At 35.8% G+C, this 23,537-nt stretch overlaps 1 protein-coding gene across 1 annotated transcript in view; it reads left to right on the forward strand.

The window, feature by feature from the left end:
• Positions 1–23,537, forward strand: part of MALRD1 (MAM and LDL receptor class A domain containing 1) — a 930,206-nt gene that overhangs the window by 281,603 nt on the left and 625,066 nt on the right. The window contains exons 22-23 of the mRNA XM_069086118.1: positions 10,394–10,570; positions 16,314–16,476. Of these exons, the coding sequence (XP_068942219.1) occupies positions 10,394–10,570; positions 16,314–16,476 (340 nt within the window). The remainder of the gene's footprint in view (positions 1–10,393; positions 10,571–16,313; positions 16,477–23,537) is intronic.

Below are 23,537 nucleotides of genomic sequence, written 5' to 3' on the forward strand. Positions count from 1 at the left end.
TTTTCTTCTCTCTACCTGAACATAATGAATCACAGGGAAGTTGGAGGGCATAGAGGAAGCACGAAGAATCAAGAAAGCTTTCAAGCTTTTCTGGAGCCATATTTTTATAGGCAGAGAGAGTTGTTAGGAGTATTCTGGAATTTGATAGCAGAGGTAGTATGATGGATTGAATCCTGAACATGGAGTCAGGAAGGCCTAAGTTTAAAACTAGCCACAGATATATCCCACAGATCTGTGTGATCCTGGGCAAGTTACTTAAACTCTATCTACCTCAGTTTCCTCATCTGTGAAATGGAGATAATAGCTCCTAGGTTATTGTTAGGATCAGGTGAGATAATATTTGTATATTACTTTGCAAGCCTTAAAATTCTATATATATATATATTATCAAATGCATTAATATTGACATATAAGTCCATCAGGAATAGAGAAGCTAATGATTCCTTATCTTGCCCTAGTGATAATTTTATTCTTCAAGAGTAAACAGTTCTATTCTGCATTTGAATTATCACCAACAAGAAGGAACTGATTGCTGGAAAGTTTGATGACAGGAAATTTGGCAGGGTGTAAGTGACAACTTGGTCTTAGAAATTGTGATAAAGAAGATGATATATATATATATATATAATTTGATTGCACCTTGTGTATGGGGAGAGAAGATTTCAAAAGTCTGAGAGGAAAAAAAAAGTAGGATCCTAAGGACTAAAATCTTTGAGTGGAAGGCAACTTTAAAAATGGGAAACCCTAAGGAATTAAAATTCAAAGATGAACCATTGAGGAGTAACAGAGAATTATCTAAAGCAACAAAAATTCAGGATACTCATCAGTTCACTTAAATTTTGAAAGATACATAGAGAAGATGGAAAGAAGAGAAAATAATGGAGGATTCCTATGAAAGTATAACCCTATTCTATGAGGGTTATGTGTCAAGAGCGTCAAAGTTTAGTCTCACCTGAGAATGGTGAGGAAATTGAAGAGAGCCAAAAGATATTCTTCTTTTGGACATGTTGGAGAAAAGAAAAAGATCAAAGAATGCATGAAAAATCAGTCCACTTCCTAGAGTAGGTAGTAATTTATGACAGAGAGGAGACAGAACTCCTATTTTGTTTCTTTTTCTCCTGCTCATTAAATGATTTTTGGATTGGAAAGTTTAAAACAAAATTAATAGGAAGTTCATACCTAAGATTCTAAGATTCTTCCATTCGTACAACTTTATTATAACGTGGACTATCTATTTGTTGTCATGAAATAAGGACTGGATTTTAGAGTCAAGAGACCTAGTTTAGAATCCTGGCTCTATTTCTGACTGGATTGGTGGCCTTTGGAAGCTCATTTAACATCTTTAAGCCTCAGCTTCCTTGTCTGTAAGATGGGGATAATATACTTTTTACCTCACAGGGATAGTGAGGAAATCCCTTTGCATGCCATTACTATTTGGTAGGAATGGAATTGTTTTTCATTGTTCTTTTCCATAGCTCAGTCAGCAGTAGAATATATACATTTCTTGAAAGAAAAGGCAATAAGTTGACTCAGTTAACTTAGAAACTCAAGCTGCAACTTTTAGACTGTGGGATCACAGCAGATGCAAAAAGAAAGTTTCAGTTTATGAATTCATAAAAATAATAACTTAATTGCAGTTTTCCTGATATATAATAACTTAACTGACTTACTAATTATTTCTGATTGTTGAATTGACTAATTCTTCAGTTATCATTTAAGTCGTTAATCACCATCTTTATTCATGTAATATTTTTTTCAGGCTTTTTCTTTCGTCTCCTCTGCTTTTCCTATTTTCTCAGCAGAGGTTCATGTTAGTCAAAATAAACTGAAAAATAGTGAGGAAGATGGGGTGGCTAGGTGGTGCAGTGAGTAAAGCGCCAGGCCCTGGAGTCAGGAGAACCCGAGTTCGGTTCCAGCCTCAGACACTTAATGCCCACACAAAATAACTAGCTGTGTAACCTTGGGCAAGTTACTTAACCCCAATTGCCCTCCAAAAGGCAAAAAAAAATAGTGAGGAAGAGGGCCAGAACTTGGTCTTTGTAGAGTACTCTGTTAGTATGAAGCTACTTAGTATTCTTTCTGCTTTTCCCAGAATGATAAAGAACTATATTAATGTATAGCATATTAAGTTTCCCTTTCCCTTTGTGTTTTGCTAAGGGGTGTAAAGGCCCCCTGAGAAATACTAAGTATCAACATAATGGCAAGAACATGGGGAAAATGCAAATAAGTTTAGGAGATTAATAGTATTGTAAAAGAGAATGAGGAAGAATCAGAAAGTTCAGTTTTAATTTGTCTAAACTATTGTTGGTTTTTTGTCAGGCTGCCCTACCATAAACTGTGAAAGTGGTTAGGTATGTAAGTTAAAAGCCTTCTCATCAGGGTCACCACAAGTTAGAATTTTTATTGTGTTTCTAATTTTCAAAAACAAAATCAGGAAATACGAAGAGTCAGCTAGTCCAGTTACCCCATTCAAAGATTACAGTGGAAATGCTTGTCTCCCTTTTATTTATGCAAAGACCCATGTCAAAAACAGAGAAGGCCTATTAAAATACTCACATTACAGTTAAACGGCAGTTCAACTGATACTGTACTTTTCCTGTCATTAGTGTCCATGATAGAATGTCTGGGAAGAGAGCCTATTGTACCATCCAGAGCATGGTCAAAAAAATTCCATGTCTATCATTTGTTAAGACAGTAGTGTATCAAAAAGGACTAATGGTACTCTGTGTGACATATTAACAAACAACTAAATCTGTTATAATGGAGCACAAATAAAGAATAACTGTTTTCCTGTAAAATAGGCTTTCTGCTTTGAAATTAGCAGTTCCTCGATGAATAAAAACATGTAACACTACAATTGGGTGTCCAGGTGGGGTAGCATATCTTAATCATTAATATTAATCACTCATTAAACATTTATCAGACATCTAATATGTCTCAGGCATTGAGCAAGATGTTGCCATTTCGAAGACATAAATGACGTAGCCCCTACTCTAAAGGGATTATGTTTGATCAGAGGAAACAGTTGTAACAACAAGCACCCTAGCATACCCAGGATGGCTGCTATCACAGGTTCTTTTATCTGCTTTACTAAAGGAAAGCAACTTTAAAGGGGTCAACAGTCTTTAATTAAACACACACACATATAATATATACACATATACATATATACATATACATATGTATTATATACATATATGTATGTGTGTTTGACAAACACACACACATACACACACACACACCAATGTCTGGGTTTTCAAAACCAAGGGGTTCAATGGCTACCCAGAGTCTCATCTGGCCAAATCACATAACTCTTTCCATAAGTGAGCCCCAAAGCAAAACCTTGCCTCAGCATATATATATCCTTTTTCAGGGACAGAGGACATCACAAACTTCATGACCCACTGCCTAATTACAAAGTAGCAAAAGCTGTGGGCCTTCCTGAAAAACAGGCCTCCCACCAATCAAACCCTCCTGTTGAGTTCCACTTGAGACCCATTAAGGGGCATGGAAAACCTTCAAATACCCTCACCATTACAACACATAAGCTCCTAGTAACACAGATCTAGAAATAGGAAGGACCTTACAAGTTACTTTATATAATCCCTTCATTTTAAGTGTATGATAGGCAAACTAATATCTAAATGTTATATAGTTTTTTTAAAAAAGGCTTGACAATAGTAGTTTGTGTCTAGGTTAGAATATTTAAGAAGATGACAAATTAGCAGAATCTATTTGACCATCCAAGAGGCAGCTAGCTAGCTGAGTAGATAGAGTTGTGTATCTGGAGTCAGGAAGACCTGAGTTCAAAATTGACTTTGGACTCTTACTAGCTGTGTGACCCTGGGCAAGTCATCTGACCTCTGTTTGCTTTACTACATTAGAGAAAGAAATGGCAAACCACTCCAGTATCTTTGTTAAGAGAAAACCCCACATGGGGTTAAAAAGATTCGGACATGACTGACCAATTGAACAGCAAATGCTACCATCCAAACAATATGGTATGAACAGTTCCATGTCTTCCATTTGTCAAGGTAGTAGTGTGTCAGAAAGGACTAATGCTACCCTATATGATATACTGGCAAACAGTTAAATCACAGTTGGTTGCATTTACTTGAAGTTGTGTACTTTATCATCTGGACAACACTCTGGGATTATCAGTTGCAGAGAAAATGCCAGCTAGTATATTAGCAGAGGGAATTTCTTCATTGGTTCTCTTTATCAGTAAAATCACAGGTGAAGTTACTATTCTTTATTTGCAAAACAATGTACTAGTTGCTAAGGGAGACACATGATCTTGGCACTGAGAGCTTACAGTCTAGTAGGATAGACAGGACATATACCGACAATTCAAGAAAAGGGTAGCAGAAAGGGTGTAGGAAAGTGCCAGGGAAGCAGAGAGGAAAATTCCTTTTAGTTGGTGGGACTGGGAAGGCTTCACCAAGTTTGTGACATTTAAGCTCCCCCTGTAGGATAGATAAGCTATCAACAAGCAAATATTATCAGCAGATTCCAGATGGAGGGACCAGCAGGGACAAAGGCATGGAAGCTTTGTACTAGGAAAATAATTCTGGCAACAACATGCAGGTTGGATTTGATAAAGGAGAATCTGGAGGCAAGAGAACAAAGAGAAGTATTTTGCAAAAGTATAATTGTGAGGATAATTACTATGATGTAAAGAAAATAAAATGTTTTATAATGTAATGATGAAATTTGGCCTGAGGAAGAGATGAGAAAAGAGATGAGACTATGGATATGACATGTTGTATACACTTTCAGACATATTTGCTTTGTCATTTGATTTTGGCTTTTCTTTTTTATGATGGAAAACTTAGTGGATAGTTATGGGTCATAGTGTATCTGAAAATGTTATATTAAATGAAAGGCACACATTTTTCTAATACAGTAAAGCTATATAATTTTCAATATATTTAAAAGTGATTTCATCTGTTAGATAATAAAGTTATCAATAGAATTTTAGCTTTCGGCAGACAAAAGAGGGAACAGGAATGAGAAGCTTTGTAGAGATTACACTGGTGATATTGGGAGAGGAATCAGATGACTTGGGGATTTTAAATCTGGGTGACTGGGAAGACAGTGGTGCCATCAACAGAGCTAAACTAAGTAATCTCAGAAGATGAATAGATTTTTGGGGAAAGGAGAATACGAGCTCATTTTGTTAAATGTCAAATTTGGAATTCCATGGGGGAGGGAGGGGGAGAAAAAAGTAGGGGGACTGGGGAGGTTGGGGAAGATCCCCCTTAGGAAGCTTGGATTCTCCTTTAGAATGGTATACACACACACACACACAAGAAGGAAACAGTTGAAAGATAATGGAGCCAATGAGAAATTCAAAGGGCACTAGGGATTGAAACTCACTGCAGTCTCTCTCTCCCCCAGTTCTAAATAGAGTTATTGACTTTGGGCATGTGATTTTCTGAATGTTTCAATTAACATACATATTTATATAATACCTACATCCAGGAAATAGCATGGAACTGTTTGCCACCACAAATTCAGTTTTTAGAAAAGAAATTAAATATCCAATAATCAATTCTTTTTTTTTTTTTTTGCTTTTTGAAGGGCAATTGGGGTTAAGTGACTTGCCCAAAGTCACAAGACTAGTAAGTGTGTCAAGCGTCTGAGGCCACATTTGAACTCAGGTCCTCTTGACTCTAGGGCTAGTGCTCTATTCACTGTACCACCTAGCTGCCCCTGGGCCCAATAATCAAATTTAATGAGCATTTGTTAAGTGTCTAATTATGTGATAAACTGTAGAAGATGCAGAACCCCAAGTAAAGGTGTTCCTATTCTATAGTACAGACAATATGTTATTAGGTAAGTATGTACATGGTAATTTGAGGAGCAAATGTGCACTGATAACTAACAGAATCAGGAAAGGTATCAAAGGTTCAATATTTTCTAAATAATAAAGTCACGTTAAAGTTAATAGTATTACCTTAAAATCCAAAGGAATTTCAACCCATGGGAATTTTGCTTAAGAAGAGATCATAGAAATAGGTTGTTTCTGAACCCCTGAACTGAAATAGGAATTACTTTCATAATGGAAATTTAAAATCAAAGATTTATGACTTGAAGGGCTCTGGGAGGTCAACTGATCCAACTACTTTCTCTTTATAGAGGAGGAAACTGGGGATTGGACACATAGAAGTGTGTTTGTGTGCGTGTGTGTGTGTGTGTGTAGAAAACAAGCTAAAAACAATCATCTATTCTTTTTCTCCCCTTAGGTTGTCCCTGCTATGATATTTCATAGCCTTTTCTCTTCCCCCTGTTTTTCTTCTTCCATTCTACTCAATCTTATTCTTCCATCCCTGTCCATATAATTTTGAGTAGGCACTTATTTTCTCATTACTCAAAAGGGAAAAGAAGGGGGATGGGCAACCATCCCAACATTCAGTAGGCCAATCAAAGGTGATATTCAAAACTTTGGGAGTTAATATGCAAAGCAAACTGTTGAGAGAAGGAAAGAAAAAGGATCACGAGAACAGTCTTAGCAGGTAAAGAAGACAAAGAACAGGCCAACCCGAAGAACAATTAGAGCTACTGAAGTCATGACATGATACAGAATGTAAAGTGTTAAGAGCAAGTGGGGAGTTATCAGTATCAAATACAAAAAATTGCAAGATGAAGAAAAGTTCCTGAATTGGGTGACTAGGATATTATTAATAGGCATTTAGTTAACACATTAGTATGTGCAAGTCACTCCTGATTACAAGGAGCTCCCACAACCTTCAAAAATAATCGTGTACATACAAGATATGGATGGATAATATTGCCACATAGGGCCATTTCTAGTTGTCCTGATCAATACCTTGCCACTGGACACAGAGAGCTTTGGAGGAGAAAGTGAGGCTGGTGACCTTGCATAGCCCTCCCTCACTTAAATCCAGTCCATGTGCAAGTCATGGCATCACCTTCCTGATGTCATGGTCATCTTTCAGAACCAAGGACAAACAACAACAGCAACAAAGGTAAAATAGAAGGTAATATTAGAGGAAATGCACTAGCAGTAGAGAAGGGGAAAGGCTTCCTTCAGCAAGAGGATTGGAACTCAATCTTAAAGGAAACCAGGGAAGCCATTGGTGACTTTAAAATCAATCACTCAATCAGTCACTAAATATTTATTAAGTCCCTACTAGTGTAAGGCACTGTGCTAAGCACAGGGAATAAAAAAAAAGGGGGGCAAAAGACAGTCCCTGCTCTTAAGGCATTCACCATCTAAAGGGAGAGACAACAAAAAACTGCCTACAAAGATATAGACCTAGAAGAATTAGGACTAATCAGCAGAGGGAAGGCAAGAGAATTTAGAGGTGTAGGAAAAAGCTTCTGGTGGAAGATGGGATTTATCTGGGATTTGAAAAACTCAGAAAAGCTAGGAGGAGGAGATAAGGAGTAAAGCATTCTAGGCAGGGGAGACAGTCAGAGGGAATGGCAGAGAGCAGAAAGACAAGAGTGACTTACATTTAGGGAACAACGGTGCCAGGGTCATTTGACTGAAAAACAGTTTAAAAAGGTTTGGAAGGCATTTAAATAACCTTTTATGGTAGGAGACCCTAAACAAACAGAAGCAAAGGTATAGAAGAATCCATGTTCGTGTAGGAGCTATATTCATTTAGAAACCTTACGAAGCTTAAATATCTTAAAGTTTCTGATGGACGAATTCCTTTGAATAAAATTTAAATTTGAGGTATTGAAATTGATTGTCTTTTCTAAATGCAGAATTTTTGTGCCAAATAGCTCCAAATGGTTTCCTGGAAATAGATGTTATATAAATATGCATGCTAATTGAGTTATTTAGAAAGTCATATGTCTAAAGCCAGTTCAACTCTTAGAAGACTAGGGGGTAGGAAGGCTGATTTTATTTACTTTAATGTCAGTAGAGTAAAGGCTGTAGGGAGGACAGGTTGGGGCAAAATAAACTAAGAGCTAGAAACAATGGGTTCATCGGGAAATCTCCATGAATGCAGAATGAGAATTGTAAAAATATTTGTTATAAGATATTTATGGGAAAACTAATAGAAATATGGTATCCAATTTGGGTTAGATGATCCTCTGAACCCTCTGTCACACATGTCATATGCTTGGAGTTGTCGTTGTTTTTTTTTTCTGGTAGTCATTAAAAGTTGTGCCAAGCCATATACTCAATTTAATTCTTAAAATTAATGCTTTTAAGAAAGTCAGCTAAGTTAGGAGTGAATTCTATGGCCAAAGAATAGAGATTCTCAGTCCAGAATCACTCACTTTTATGAGAATAAAAACTCTACTTTTGGTTCCATTAGAATCATGGGTTGTAACATTCTGAATTAACTAGGTCAGACAAATATGTATTATGTTGGATTAAATACAAGTATAATTACAGTAATTTTTCTAAGTGCACCTGTTCCTTTGAACCCATCCAGAGAATACCACCATCTTGATGCCATTCTAGGTTAAGGAAGATTCCACAGAAACTTTGTTATTTGATTGCAGCAATGAATTTGTGAAATGTATATCACACATAACCCCCACCAGCACTACTACCACTAATGCTACCATCACCAGCATCACATTAACACCACAACCACCATTCCAGTCTCTCAAAATTCCCGACATTCTGAGATGATTAAGTGAAAGGAGGATATTTCAGCTTACCCAGTATTGTTGTTAAAGATCTTATTCCATGTATTCCCTTGAGAAATATAAAACATCACAGTATTATATTATATTTATTATTAAATGTTTTACAGGGGAAGCAAGTTGGAGCAGTGAATAGAGCACTGGCCTTGAAATCAGGAGGACCTGAGTTCAAATCTGATCTCAGACATGACACACTTACTAGCTGTGCGACCTTGCTCTGTGACCTTGGGCAAGTCATTTAACCCCAATTACCTTGCCTTCCCCCCCCTCAAAAAAAAAGTTAAAAAATTGCAGATCCTAGCAAATTGACTCAGCATTGCTTTTTTATAATTTCTTCACAGCTATGTGATTGAAGGAGATGTTCTTCCCTCCAAAATGTCTCAATTGCCAAGGTCCAAAGGAAAATTTCATTTTCCTCCACCTGACCCTCATTGGAAGGCTTCCTTTCATACACTTAAATAAAAGATAGAACAGATTTCCTTGGGAGTTTGAAATTGTCAGCATCCCTCTAGAGAAAGCTTTTTTCAAATTTTGAGATCACAGGTATATTCCCAACTCATTTCATAGGATAGGGTTTAAGGTAGATGGCCTTTCATTATTCTTCTTAATCTGTAGTTAGAACATTCCAGCTATTTTAGCTTTTAAGTGATATCCTAAGACCAGAAATGACTCTGTGGGATCCCTTTCAAGTTTACTTGTATATTATTTTAAAAATTATGTTTTGCAATTATTCAAATTATTACAAAAGAGGGGGAGCATGGCATAGTCTCTAGAGTGAATCTTTGGAGTCAGGAAGACCTGGATTGAAGTGCTGCCTCTTGGAATAGTGGTTGGGTTGCCCTTGGCAATTAATTAAAAGTCTCAATGCCCCAATCAATACTTTAAGACTATAACTTACAGAACAGATGTCAGCCTATATTAGTAGGAAGTCCTCATTGCAAGTTCCCTCTATTGATAAAATTGAAGATCTACATTCCAAAAAGTACAGATACATCTTTATAGATTTAATCAAATTCCCTTAATTTTTTGACCCAGTCAAAGGATGTAGACTTCAGAATCAATTATTAGTTGAAATTTAGGAGTGCTGGAACACCTAATTAGTGACACATGGATTCTGCCTTGAATGATTTCAATCCAAGCCTTCTTTCAGTTAAAGACAAGGTTTATTAGGATGAATGTGATTCTAAAAATCCACCATATTGGCCAGACTCTTAAGTAATCTGATCACTTTAATGGAGGCAAGATGGATCTTCTATACACTGATCAAGGAGTGGGAAGATCTGAATGGGAGTAGACAAGTAGTCTGGGGTGACTGTGAGAAGGGATCTAGAAGGAATTAAGGGTGGGATGTGGCATGGGGTGATCTGGAGGTAGCAGACAATGAAGGGCTGGGCTAGGTTAGAGGTGACAGAGAATTGGAGGTTTGGGCATGGGGCCAAAATGAAAGGCCAGTGGAGTGGCATGGGTGGTTGCCTCAGGTGAATGACAGAGATTTAGTCATGTGGGAAGGTTCAAGAAAAGTTCAAGGAGGGGTTTCCATGGCTGGGACCCTGTAACATTCACTAAAAAGTTACAAATAACAACTTTGCTAAGAGGTAAAAGCAGATGTGCAAACCATGGGAGATTTATTTCCTTACCTGTGAATACTAGAATTCTCACTGGAGTCTTGATGATCAGCATTCTTCATTACATTTTAAATGAGTTAAAGAAACTAAAAATCTGTTGAATGAACTTGGGTTCATTATTTCTTATCCAGGAAATTTGCCAATGAATTTGATACCACCATCAGGAACCTTGATTCCAGTAACTCTTCCACCCCACAACTGCACACATGATGAATTTGTGTGTAGGTCAAATGGCCACTGCATTGAAAAGATTCAGAAATGTGATTTCACATCTAACTGCCCTGACAAATCGGATGAGGCTGCTTGTGGTAGGTAAACTCTTCAATGGATGCTATAGGTTCAACTCCAAATAAGCAACATGATTTAATTTTCTATGCAGCATACAATCTCGTGGAAAACATAGGAATGTTCAGCTTGGTTCAGAACATTGGGTTAATTTCTTTTCTTTTTTTTAAGCAATTGGAGTTAAATAACTTGCTCAAGGTTACATGGCCAGGTGTTTCTGGGTGGATGCCAAGTGTCTGAGCCTGGGATTAGATCCCCAGGTCATCCTGACACTGGAGCCAGTGCTCTTACTTAATGTGCTACTTGGCCTCTCCATTGGGTTAATTTCTTAATGTATAGTAGATATAAAATTACTATGGAAGAATAATAGGCCTTGGTGCTTCTGAAATTGTGTTAAGGTCAAGATAACCTGCTGTGTCCCCCATGATTGTTCACTAATCTGGGTTGATCTGTACTTATCTTTTCCACTCAATTTCCCAAAGGTATTTAAGCATTTGATAATACCCATGGTTCTTCTTTGGTTACCAAGAGAAACTACTGGCCATAAATTTATTGATTTGCAGGCCTTATTAATATATTGATTACTAATTACCCAGAAAATCCATTTGTTGGCCTTTTCATTCATCTCATAGAGAAGAATGCCTTCTACAATATACCTAAAAAGTGATGTCATCAAGCTTTTGCTCAAAGTCCTCCAGTGAGTGAAAACTCACTATTTCCCAAAGTAGTATATTATACTTCAGGATAGCTCTAATTGTTAGAATATATTTTCCTTTTTTTCAAGACTAAATTTCACTATTTAACTTTGATGTGTTATTCTTAAATCTGCACTCTGAGGCCAAGCAGGAAACGTTTAATCTTTCTTTCAGATAAAGACCCTCCAAATGTTAGAATAAAGTGTCCATTCCTCTTCCCTCTATATCTTATCTTTTCCAGGTTAACATCACCAAGTCCTCTCAACTGGTCCTCATATAATATAGGAAGACCTAAGGTTAAATTGAACTTCACACACTTAATAGTTATATGATCCTGGGCAAGTTGCTTAACCTCTGCTTTCTCAGTTTCATCATTTGCAAAAAGGGCATAATAATAATACTTTTCTCCCAGGGATGGTGGATCAAATAAAATAATATTTGTGATGTGCTTTGCAAACCTTAAAACATTATATAAATATTAGTTTTTATTATTATTATTAATTATAATATGAATGGGAGGCCATTCATCATCCTAGTTACCCTTAACACTCCAATTAATTGGAATATCCTTCCTAAAAGAATTGAATACAATCCTCCAGATTTGGGCTAATTAGGAAATAGTACTGACTAGTTACTTACTATTCTTTCTAAGAAATTAAACCTCTCTTAATGAAGCCTAATTTTTCTTTTTCTTTTTGACAGCCATATCATACTTATAACTCACACTGAGTTTACCATACCAAAATATCCTCATATCTCTTGCTTACAAGGTGCTGTCAATCATTGTCTCCTCTTTATTATACTTTATCCCTTTTAAATGTCATCTTATTGACTGTGGCCAGCATTCTAGCCTGTCAAAAATATTTTGGATCTTGATTCAGTCATACAATCTGCTAACTTTCGCTCCTGTGTGCAAATCATCTGAAAATTACATATGCATGCCTTTATCCAAATCATTGCTAAAAATGTTAAACAATAAAGAGACAAGCATAAATCCCTTGAAGTAATATGTTAGATACTCCTTTCTAAGTTGTAACCAAATCAGTAATAAGTTCACTTTGGATATGGCTATTCAATTAGTTTTGAATAAACCTAAATTTACAATTATCTAGATAATATTTGTTCATCTCCTCAGAAGAAAAGTATGAGAGACTTTATCAAATTCATTGTTAATATTTAAACTACATTTCTAGCATTCTGAGATCTAATAGCCTAGTTCAGTAACTGTCAAGAAAGGAAATGGAGCTAGTATATAATGACCCATTCTTCTTGACCCCAGGATGTGTTTTTATGACCACAACTTCCCTTTCTAGATTTTTCAAAAATTAGAGTCAAACTCAATGGTTTGTCATTTTTTATACTGTATTATTTCCTCCAACTTAAATTGTTTTGTTTTACCCTTGTCAAATCCCATTGTTTCCAGCTCTTTTAATCAATCAGTGTTGAGAGAGGTCCATCTATGAAGGAGACACTAAGTCTGTGACTTTTTGTATGACTTGTTCTTTGTCATGTACTGTTCCTTGCAAATTGTCAAGTTCTTGCTACCTTGGGAAGGAACTGAGATACAAGAATTCAGTATCTTTTGCTGTGGTGGATCTATCTGGATTGTCTTAAAGTTACCTATAAAAGCTGTCCCTACTTTGAAGCCATTGTTGACCTTCAGTGATCAGACTGTCAATGTATTGCTAACTTGACATACATATAATTAACTCCTTTTAATTTTCTTTGTCCTGAGTTTTGCCTCATTGATCAGAGTAAAAAGCCCAAATAGAGAATTTTGTTTTTCAACATAGAGAACACATATATGAAAGTTAAATAAAGCAGAAAACTCCCAAGGGAATATTGCCAGTTGTTCAGGCACTGATGAGGTGAAGAAGAGAGAATAGGTACAGAAGCATTTCACCACATTTATCAAGGAGAATAAGGCAAAAACCAAAATCCTTTGTAAGCAAGTCATTCCTTAAGTGGATCAGTGAGCAAGAGAAGACCTCAGCTGCCCCTGACTGTATGCATTTTGGATAATCAATGACCTTCATTGCCATTAGCTGACCACTGTTACATATTAGTCCCAGGTCATTTCTCTCTCTTGCAGAGGGCAAAAGTTCTCTGAATTGTCTTGAGGGTCACCCTTGTCCCATGATTCTCTAGTGCCACTTTCATCTGGGAAAATAAAATCTTCCCACAAGCCTCTCTTCAAATAAAGAACTATAACCTAGAAGACAGGAAAAATGCTACTTATATATATGATATCTGGTAGAAGCAAATTTGAATGTGCTGGTCAATTCATACCTTTCCAGGAACTTTTTAGTGCCCAAACTTTAAATTTAAAATGGAAATTTTTAGCAAACATTACCACTGTGACTGAAGAAAAATTAGTATTATTTAATGGATGGAATTCTAGATCAGAAGTCATGGACTTTGAACTTCATTCCTTTTTGTCCCTTATAGATTATATATTTTAATAGGAACCCTGAGAATAATAGAGTAGATTTCCTTCAGCCAGGTATCAATGAGTTTACATCATGACAAAGGTTTCATACTCCTTTGAAAATACAGGTTATAAAGTCCAAATCTTATTTAGCTTATGGTTATCTTGTCATCAAATTCCAGGATTCATCTCTAAATGGATACTCTTGGTGTTATATTCTCTTAACCCTGCAAAAATCATTCTTAACAAATCTACACACCATAAATTTACTAACCAACCTAGACTAAATAATTCATAAAATCCAGACTGGTGGAGACTCACTCTGCGTGATTATGATTGGACAATAATTATCTCAAATGAACAAGGGAATTAAATCATGCTTCCTAGATGGCAGATAATACACTGAATGCTTTTTGTGCACATATTTTCTCATGGGAAATCATTAAAGTTGCTAATGTACTCTTTCAGAAATTAATGAGAAGAATAGTTTTTTAAAGGACCTTAAAATACACACAAAAAACTTACTATTCACAATCTGTGTATGCCTTTCAAGATCTTCTAGGTTTTCTAATTTCCAACTTGTTGACCTTAGAGATAGAATTTATGGTTTTGACAATCAGACTTTTGATGACTTTAAAGTGTTCCAATGAATTTCCACTTGGTGCTATCACTATAGCAATTTTGGAACCATTCTGTTTACTTATATGGGTACTGAAAATGATTGAATGTCCTTCTGTGCTGAAACTGACTCTGCAACCCTCTTATGTTTGCCACATCTCTGTGTCATAAAACTATGATGAACATGCTTTTCTTAGCTACTTTGTATCTGGAAATCTAAGATGATTTCTAAATTAACCACATTTTTCCTTGATTGGCAGTAGGGAAGAAAAAACTTTCACTGTCTCAAATCTTTTCTCAAAGAAGTTAGGTGCATCCAAATGGTCCTAACAGCTAACATGATTCTATTTGCTTTAAAGATGTTTATTTACAGATTTCTTCATTAGAACATGGATATAAGGGGAGGCCAGGTAGCACAGCGAGTAAGAGCACCGGCTCCAGTGTCGGGATGACCTGGATCAAATCCGGGCTCAGATACTCAGCACCACACCCAGAAATAACTGGCCGTGTAACCTTGAGCAAGTTACTTAACCCCTATTGCTTAAAAAAAAAAAAAAGAACATGGATATATTTGGGAAATGGTGGTGGTTTTTTGGCCCACTACTTGTATAGTCTTAAGACTGGGAACTAGAAGGGAACTTAGAACCCTCATTTTAGAGAAGAAATTGAAGACTAGAGAGGGTGATTTACTTGCCTAGCATCACACAAATAATAGATAGTGCCACAATTTGAATACAGGTCCTTTGCCTCCAAATAGCACACTTTCCTTTGTATGGAGTCAAATAACATTGAATACTTGTCACTAGCAGTGTCTTAAACTATCTTCCATTGCAATAAACACTTTGTATAAGTAATATATGAATGAAATGATGCTTAAACAACTGAAAAACAAATGTTTGATACTGTGAAATAACGTACTGTAATTTCATGCTCCTGCAACTGATAAAGACTGCAGACCCTCCCATAACTTCCTAGATGTGTTTGCTGAAAATTCAAGAGCCTAATCATCATTCTTACAAATTTAGTTAGAATAAACCTTCACATGACAGTTTATCCCCAGGACTCTTGTAGTCTGGTATGACCTCAAAGAGGTTTCACAGCCCTTGTAAGGCTAGGATCACCTCCACACAACAAACACTTGACTGAAGGCTAAAATATATTGAGCAATGTTTAATTCTGCTTTCAGTAATTTAGGATTAATAGATTTCTACATTGGAATTCATAGAACCCTATAGATCAAAATTCATAAATTTCTTTTTGCATTATCCATATGAGTGGGCCAGGATTTCATAAACAAAGAGAATAAAGCAATCATGAGTGGAAGGGAGATCAGGATATAAGAAATATGGCTACTTAGAAGAATAAGATTTTAGCAAATGTTAGAAATTGTATTTTAAAAAATAAACTAATGTCAATATATTTGCATAGAGGCCAATTCTTTTTTCTAAATGATAAATACAATTCAATCTTAATTGCTAACTAAAGTGCGACTTTTGCCAAGAAAATGTAGGCTAATTTTAAAAAAATCTATTTAAAAAGATCATCCACACAATTAGTTTAAATTGTGCCTTTGATTTGAAGTATGTTGCTCAACCAGATCTCAGAAGAGAATCCTGTCTCCACTAGAGACTTCCAGTGGTACTTCATCACTCCATGTATGTTTACTTCAGTTTGGAAGGCTGTGATGAGAAAGCACATGGTTTGGCAGGTCCTACAAAGTTAGAAAGACATTAAGTACCAGCCAAGTGATGGACAGTTTACTGGGTATTCAACAACCAGCCTAGTTGACCTTGAGAGGTTTATCAACATGTTGGCCACAGGGTGATGCAATTTGCTCCCTCAGGAACTCTAGAGGAGGGTCTGCTGCTTTGGAGAGGGGGGGGAGTTGCTATCTATATAAGTGGGGGAAGTATTATCTTAGAGAAAATCAAGGATTTTGAATTATTGAGGTAGGAGATATCTGAAGATCACATTGTTACCCACTCATGTGTTCCTTATGACCAACATCATATCTTCTTTCTTCAGTTATGGAATTCTGCAGCTTTGAAAATGGAAATCTGTGTAGATGGTATCAACCAGAATTGATGGAAAGAATTCAAACTGTCAATAGCTTTAGGTGGGGAATTGGAAATGGAGCTAGTATACATCATGCAGAAGAAAACCACAGGCCATCAGTGGACCATACAAAGTAAGTGACTGTCTATTTGGATAGCTTCCTTAGGGAATGTTAACTCAGTTTCCTGGAAAGTTTAGAATTTCAGTGAAAAATATTTCCATAGTTAAATATACCTGTCATCTTCTCCTGAAGGACTCTTAAAGGGAGCCTCATTCAAACATGTGAGTTTATACATAATATGTATATACACATACACACATTGTTTTTTCCATTACTAGAATAACTTTGCTGGAGTTGTATAAAAAATGTGGTGGTTATAAAATTATTTAAAATATTTACACACACATACACACTATATATATATGTATATGTGTATATGTATGTTTGTATATACATATATACACATACATACATACAGAGACAGACATAATTTCTTGGTAATTAATAATTTTATTAATAATGTTAGCATTTTATTAATACAAGGGTTAGTGACACTCTCACATGCCAAAGACCCCTCATGGTAGCAGTCTCACAGTTTATATGCCCTTGGAAGAATGGTTATTCCTGAGGGTGGCAATCAATTCTGAATAATTAACAGGTAATGAAAGATAATGAATATTACAAATGTGGACCAATTCTATGGAGGGACTGAGGGACTCTAACATTGATTACACCATTTACTTCTAAAATTGCCCAACCTTGGATTGAATTCCTTCTAAATTTGGGTGGAGTCTGACCAAGATTGAGGAGAAAGTTAATTCAACCTTCTGTGACTGAGCTTGGAAATGAGGACTTTAGAAAAAGGAGAAACTTTTGATCTCCCCAAATCATTGGTTATTAATAATAATTTTTTCTACAACAAACTAACTTTCTGAGGCTGACTACAAAATCAAAAAGTAACTGATATTTACATAAATGTGTGTGTACATGTGTGTGTGTGAGAGAGAGCCATTATCTTCTTTTAATATTAATCTTAGAAAGTTAGTATGGCCTAGTGAATAGAAAGGCAATTTTAGAGCCAGAATGACATGCCTTCTAGTCTCAGATCTGATACCCACTGACTGTATGATCCTGGTCTAGTCACTCAATTTTTCAAAGATCTGGGTGGTTCTCTAAGACCAATGGTGTTGATCTCATGTGGTAACAATGGCCACTAAATTGTACATAAACACTGTACAAACCTAGAAAACCACATATTAATATTATCTGTGTTAATTAACAATACCTATATTTATTGTATTTTTTTTTCATTTTGTTAAGTGTTTCCAATTATGTTTTTGTCTGGTTCAGCCACAGTCAGGAGTGTTGTGAGCCACATGTGACCTGTGAGGTGTGTTTGACATCTCTATCTAACATCATAAATTGCAGAGCAGATGCTGATCTATATTGGGAGGCTAAGTTGTTCATTGTGAGCTTCCTATACAATTAAAAATCACTAATTAAAAAATCAATCTTGAGACGTTTCTATTTGTAAGCAATAGTGGACTTGAATTCAAAAGATTTGGGTTTGAATCCCAGTGTTTCAACTGAGCCTTGGTTTCTGCATGTGTAAAACAAAAATATCTATCCCACATAATTGTTGTGAAGATCAGATAAGATAAAATGTCAACAGCAGCATGATGCAGTAGAAGGAGTACCAATGTTGAAATCAGAAGTTCTACTTTTAGCCCTGGCACTTATCTCTATGACTTTCTCCCTCCCTCTCCCCATATCATTCCATTCCCAGTAGAGTCAGGTCCTCAGAACAAGACTATATCTCCCAGCATTGTAGGCATACCCATAAGGAGCAAGGGGTGATTCCCTAATGCCATTTTGTTCTAGGATCCACCACTGTGCTTCTTTCCAACACTATCAATTGAGAATACGTTTAGTCAGTCAATCCTTAGTAGTTTTGAAAAAATGATTATTTGTTAAGGTGGTAACTGTAAGGACAGTTGGTATGAAACACTCTCTGCCCTTCACCACCCATCCATTGTCACACCCTTTCATCCTCCATTAAGTTTGTGACACATTTTGTCATATATATATATATATATATATATATATATATATATATATATATATAGCATCCATGGGAAAGTAGGCTCAAGTTTAGAAATCACAAGTGGCAAATGATTAGTTAATAGTTCCCAGTTATCAGAGGTCCTTTTGTCCCATTTGTGGGGATTTCAAAGCAAAGTGAATATGCACTTGGTTCTTAATGGAGATAATGCTTCTCTTGTGGCTTTTGCTTTCATTGGGAGATGGATCATAGGATGTTGATGTCAGAAACCCAGAATCTCCTAGGTCTTTAAAGCTCACAAGGCATTACCCTGCCATGGGGGAAAATTGGGAGTAGGGCAGGAAGCTGGTCAAGACTGAAATGAATAACTCTCCTTCCCTCATACACCTCCCCCCTAGGGGTTTTCCTGGAAACCCATTTGCTCCAATTTCTGGAATATTCTAATTCCAGTGAACTGGCCACATTTATACAGGACTTAAAGGATGTGATGCAATCCCTCAGGTGGCTGGAAACTACTTCCTATTTGGCATTATTACACTTGAGCAAATGTCTTGCAAAGACTTCCTGTTCTTTGGTCTGACCTATGTGTGATTGATTGAGTACCTTTTCACTTATTTTAAGTGAAGTAGGATCATTTCTGTCAACCCCAAACTTACACATAGAGTCATGGATATGATAGTGTCTTCAGTAGTCACCTAATTCAATTCAATTTTTCACAGGAGGAAATTGAAAGTTATATAGAGTATAACTTACAAAATTCATGAAGGCTTTCATGGAATAAAATAAGAGGAAGAACCAAGAACAGAACCCAAGTTCTCTGATTCTATATTTAGCACTCTTTCCAGTTTACCTGACACTTCCATTTGCTCATCTCTAAAAAGTTATAATGGGGCTATCAGATGATACAATGGATAGAATACTGGGCTTAGAATGGAGAAGAATCTTCTCCATAAGTTCAAAGCCAGTCATGGGCAAGTTGTTTAATCTTGTTTGCCTCAGTTCCTCATCTTTAAAATGAGTTGGAGAAGGAAATGACAAACCACTCCAGTATCTTTGCCAAAAAAGTTCGATATGGAGTCATCAAGAGTCAGACATGCCTTAAAAATGACTGAATAACAAAAACGTTAGAATAACACTTACACTGTCATATGTGATTATCAGGAAAATACCTTACATACTCAAAGTGCTATTAAAATGTGAATTCTATTTCCTTTAAATATTATATTTTAAATTTTTAAATATGTTGAAAATTTTAAATATCTTGTCATACTTCTTGATTTTGCAGCAAGAATTAATGATAAACACATTGGGTCTGGGGTCAAAATAACTTTATTCAAATCCTGCCCAAATTGCTTACTACTTGTGTGAGACTGGGCGAGTCACTTAACTGGATCAGGCCTCAGTTTACTCATCTGTAAAACAAAATGGGTTGGACTTTATGTCCTCTGTGCTCCTTTCCCAAACTAATTTTTTTTCATATTATGACTGTTTATTATGCATCAGAAACTATGCTAAATGCTAGGAACAGAAAGAAAGACAAGAGGGCATGCTCCTGCCCTGAAAAAACTCACATTCTTACTGGGGGAACAACATGCAAAGAAGTCAAAGTATGTCAGATACATACAGAGTAAATGGAAGGTAACCAAAAAGGAAGGCCCTTGGGGAGGGACCATGGAATGGCTTCCTGTATAAGGAGGGATTTGAACTAGATTTTGAAGGAAACTGATGGAGGTAAGAAGCGAGAGTATACCAGACATGGTAGATGGTAGATACCTCAGTGAAGAGGTATCACAGACATACACTTCTTCACTTTTATTTTGTATACTCTTTTCCATTCATCACAATTCCTCTTTCTTCTCACTATGCCGATCACTTCACACATTTTATTGATGTGAGTCAAGATATCTAATTTTCATTCTCCCCCACCCACACACAATTATCTGACATTTTTTTCTTCCTAAAACACAGTAGCTAAATCTCTTGCCTTCTGGGTGTTAACAATTTTATTGAATAAGCAACATGGACTGGGTTAGAAAATAAAATCTTTCTTCTTTCCCTTAGTTGACATTATGAAAACCTTATTGAAAGCGACATTGGAATACCAAGTCACATCCAGGAAGTACCTTTGTTAGTAACTGTGTGTCATATCTTCTTCTACTGCTTGAGTTTTGTATTATTTATGTCATGATGAACCTATAATACTTCAAAGAAAGTCAGATCTGCAGATACTGTCCAGCTCCTATTTGCCTCTGGCCAAAGTGTAGTAATACTCAAGGAAAAACATTTTAACTAAAGCTCACAAAGTGCATTTCACAACTCTTTTTTTCCTCCTTTTCTCTATAACTTTGTTTGGTATCTCTATTATTTTTCTGCCCATTAAAATGAGTTGTAGTTAACCATATCTTGATTTTAACACTCAGCATCACTGATCAGCATGCTAAAATAACATGCAACAACAATGATTAATAACATTGTGTTTTGATCATGCCTTGACAGCTGGCTACTGTTCGTTGAAATTTCACTGTTGGAGTTTTGCTTGTACTGCCTTAAACTGACAAAAAAATGCTGAGTTCATTGACAATTCTTCTGTGGTCTGTCTGAACATGCCATAAATCATTATCATTCTATCACATCTCCATAAGTCTTGTGAGTTTGAAAGGAAAAATAAAAGATTATCTAGAATCATGTTCACTCTTAAGTGATATTTAATCACTAGAATAAAAAGAACTTTACATAAAACTAAGAGCTTTAAAGTTTGCAAAGAGCTTGACATGTATTATAAGAACCTCATGAGGTAAGTGCTGTTATTATGCACATTTTACATATGTACATTTGTAAAACCTGAGATTGAGAAAGGTTAAATGATTTGCCTAAAGTCCCAGCTAGTAAATGTCTGGGGAAAGATTCAAACTTACATCTTCCTGACTCCACGTCTGGTACTGTTCTCATTCTTCCTTCTAGCTGCCAGATAAAAATGAAAGTGGAGATATCAGAATAGAATCTAAGGATAGTAGACTTGATACATTTATTGCTTCTACTTTCATAGTGTAATGGCACAACATTAAACTATATTTTCATTTTGAAAACACTTCACTGGGTAGATTTTCTTATTTTATTTAATTTTTTTTTTTAGATTAGACTCTGCATCCAATTCACCATGCTCACTTAGTTGGCAGAGTGAGCATAGTTTTTATTCTGTGTATTCAGCAATTTTCAAAATGCTAAGTAGTTCTTGCTATTAGCCAGCTTTGGTAAGCATGATAATAAATACACACTCATTCATCACAGATTCTTTAGCTTTCAGAGGGCTCCAATTTCTATGTTGGTACCTGAATACTCAGCTGTTATATACAAGATGTGTTTGTCCTTGCTATAATTGTGTTATATTCTTGTATGTATATTTTGAGCATTTTTGGTGATAGATATGGTTTTTATAAAGCTAATAAATGGGAGATGGAGCCTTTACTTTCTATGTCATTTCTTTCTCCCTCAAAATTTTCAACATACCAAGGAGACTTAGAATCTAATGAAAGACAGTATAATTGAGAAATATGGTATAGTAGGGAGGTTGCAATATGTGGAGGTAAACTTCTTTAGGATAGAGATATTAGGTTTTAAGTTGAATTTTACATTCTGAAAAAATCCAAATTATTTTATTACTGTAAGAACAGAAGCTGTTGTTGGTCAGAAAGGGACTTCTTGGAAAATGTGAGTTTTAAGAAAAACAATGGAAACAAAAAATTCAGTGCACCTAAATGTGTAGACGGGAATATTGAGAGAATCTAAATGGCATAGTATAAATCCATTTAATAAAGACCGTGTTTAAGGTTGTCAAGCACAAAAAAATCTACATTGGCCATCCATGTCTTAAAGTATATTCCTGGTTTTGCATCCTTAGTCAGGAGGTGGGTAGCATGAACTCACTTTGGTTCCTTGCATTTGTAATCATCTTTTTTAAAGCACCCAACTTGTTTTGGCTTAGGAACTTAGGTAAAGTTCTATAGAACTAATTATTTCATGTTTTGTACTTCATTGTAGCCAATACGTAAAGTGTATGCAACTTCATATTCATACTTGGATTCTAAGTATGACTTGTCTGTTATATTTTTAAATAATTCTTATGACATATACCTGGAGAGGGAATTTTTGCTATGACATCCATCTCCTTAACTAATAAGTTTATTGTACCATAGAATAATAATCTGGTTCAAAGAAAAAAATAAAATGGATGGCCTTTTGTCCTTATACTGAGCAACACTGGTGACCTGAGAGGTAAAGTTTGACCCTACCTTTTGAAATTACTTTTAAAAATTGTGTCATTGAAGTATCATTGAAGTAGAATTGTTCAGGAGTGCCTACATTTCAGATTGTGTAGCTATTGCATGTTTAAAATATGTCTGAGAATAGAGGTAAAATTATACAGCTTTTGCCATGTGCTTCCCTATGATCTCAGGTCCCTTGTTTTGACCTTTAAAATCAACTTAATTAGACAAGTCCCTCTCAGCAAGGCAAAAACATTGGTCAGTACTCCAAACAAATGTCTCTATATAGGTTGCCACTAGCAAATGCCTGTTAATTTTTATCTGTAATAAAAAAAAATACTTTTGTTTGACTCAATTTGTTATTTTTTATGTCTATAGACAAGGAAAGTCAATTTTTGAATCCTTGGGTACAAACATCCATTTTGTTTGAATAGATTCCCCCAATATCAGTTATTTAATAACACTCCAAAGGAGCCCTATGAATGTAAAATCATTGACCCAACAAGACTGATCATCCCAGTCCACTGTGTTCATAGGGCAGGATGTCTGTTTATATCACTTTATATGTCTGTTGTCCCTCAAGAGTGACCATAAAAATGAACTTTATGTGTCACAAAGAAACTCAATTGTAACAACTATATGCTCTATGAAGAAATTCTTTAGTCTGAACCTTACTTAATCATAGTGAATTTTGCAGGTGTGTTCTGAATTTTCCTATTAATTATACGGTACTTAGCATTTCTGAAAATTCCGTTCATTTTCATTTTCTTTTACTTTTCTATATCTAACCAAAGGGGAGCAGGGTTTTCTTCAGGTCCCAAACCAAATGGATACTTTTGGATTTGCTAACTTAAACTTTAGGGCTATTT

The sequence above is a fragment of the Petaurus breviceps genome, unplaced genomic scaffold, assembly GCF_028583685.1.
Source record: "Petaurus breviceps papuanus isolate PSGF00001 unplaced genomic scaffold, PetGlider_PUasm1.0 178, whole genome shotgun sequence".
Lineage (NCBI taxonomy): Eukaryota > Metazoa > Chordata > Mammalia > Diprotodontia > Petauridae > Petaurus > Petaurus breviceps.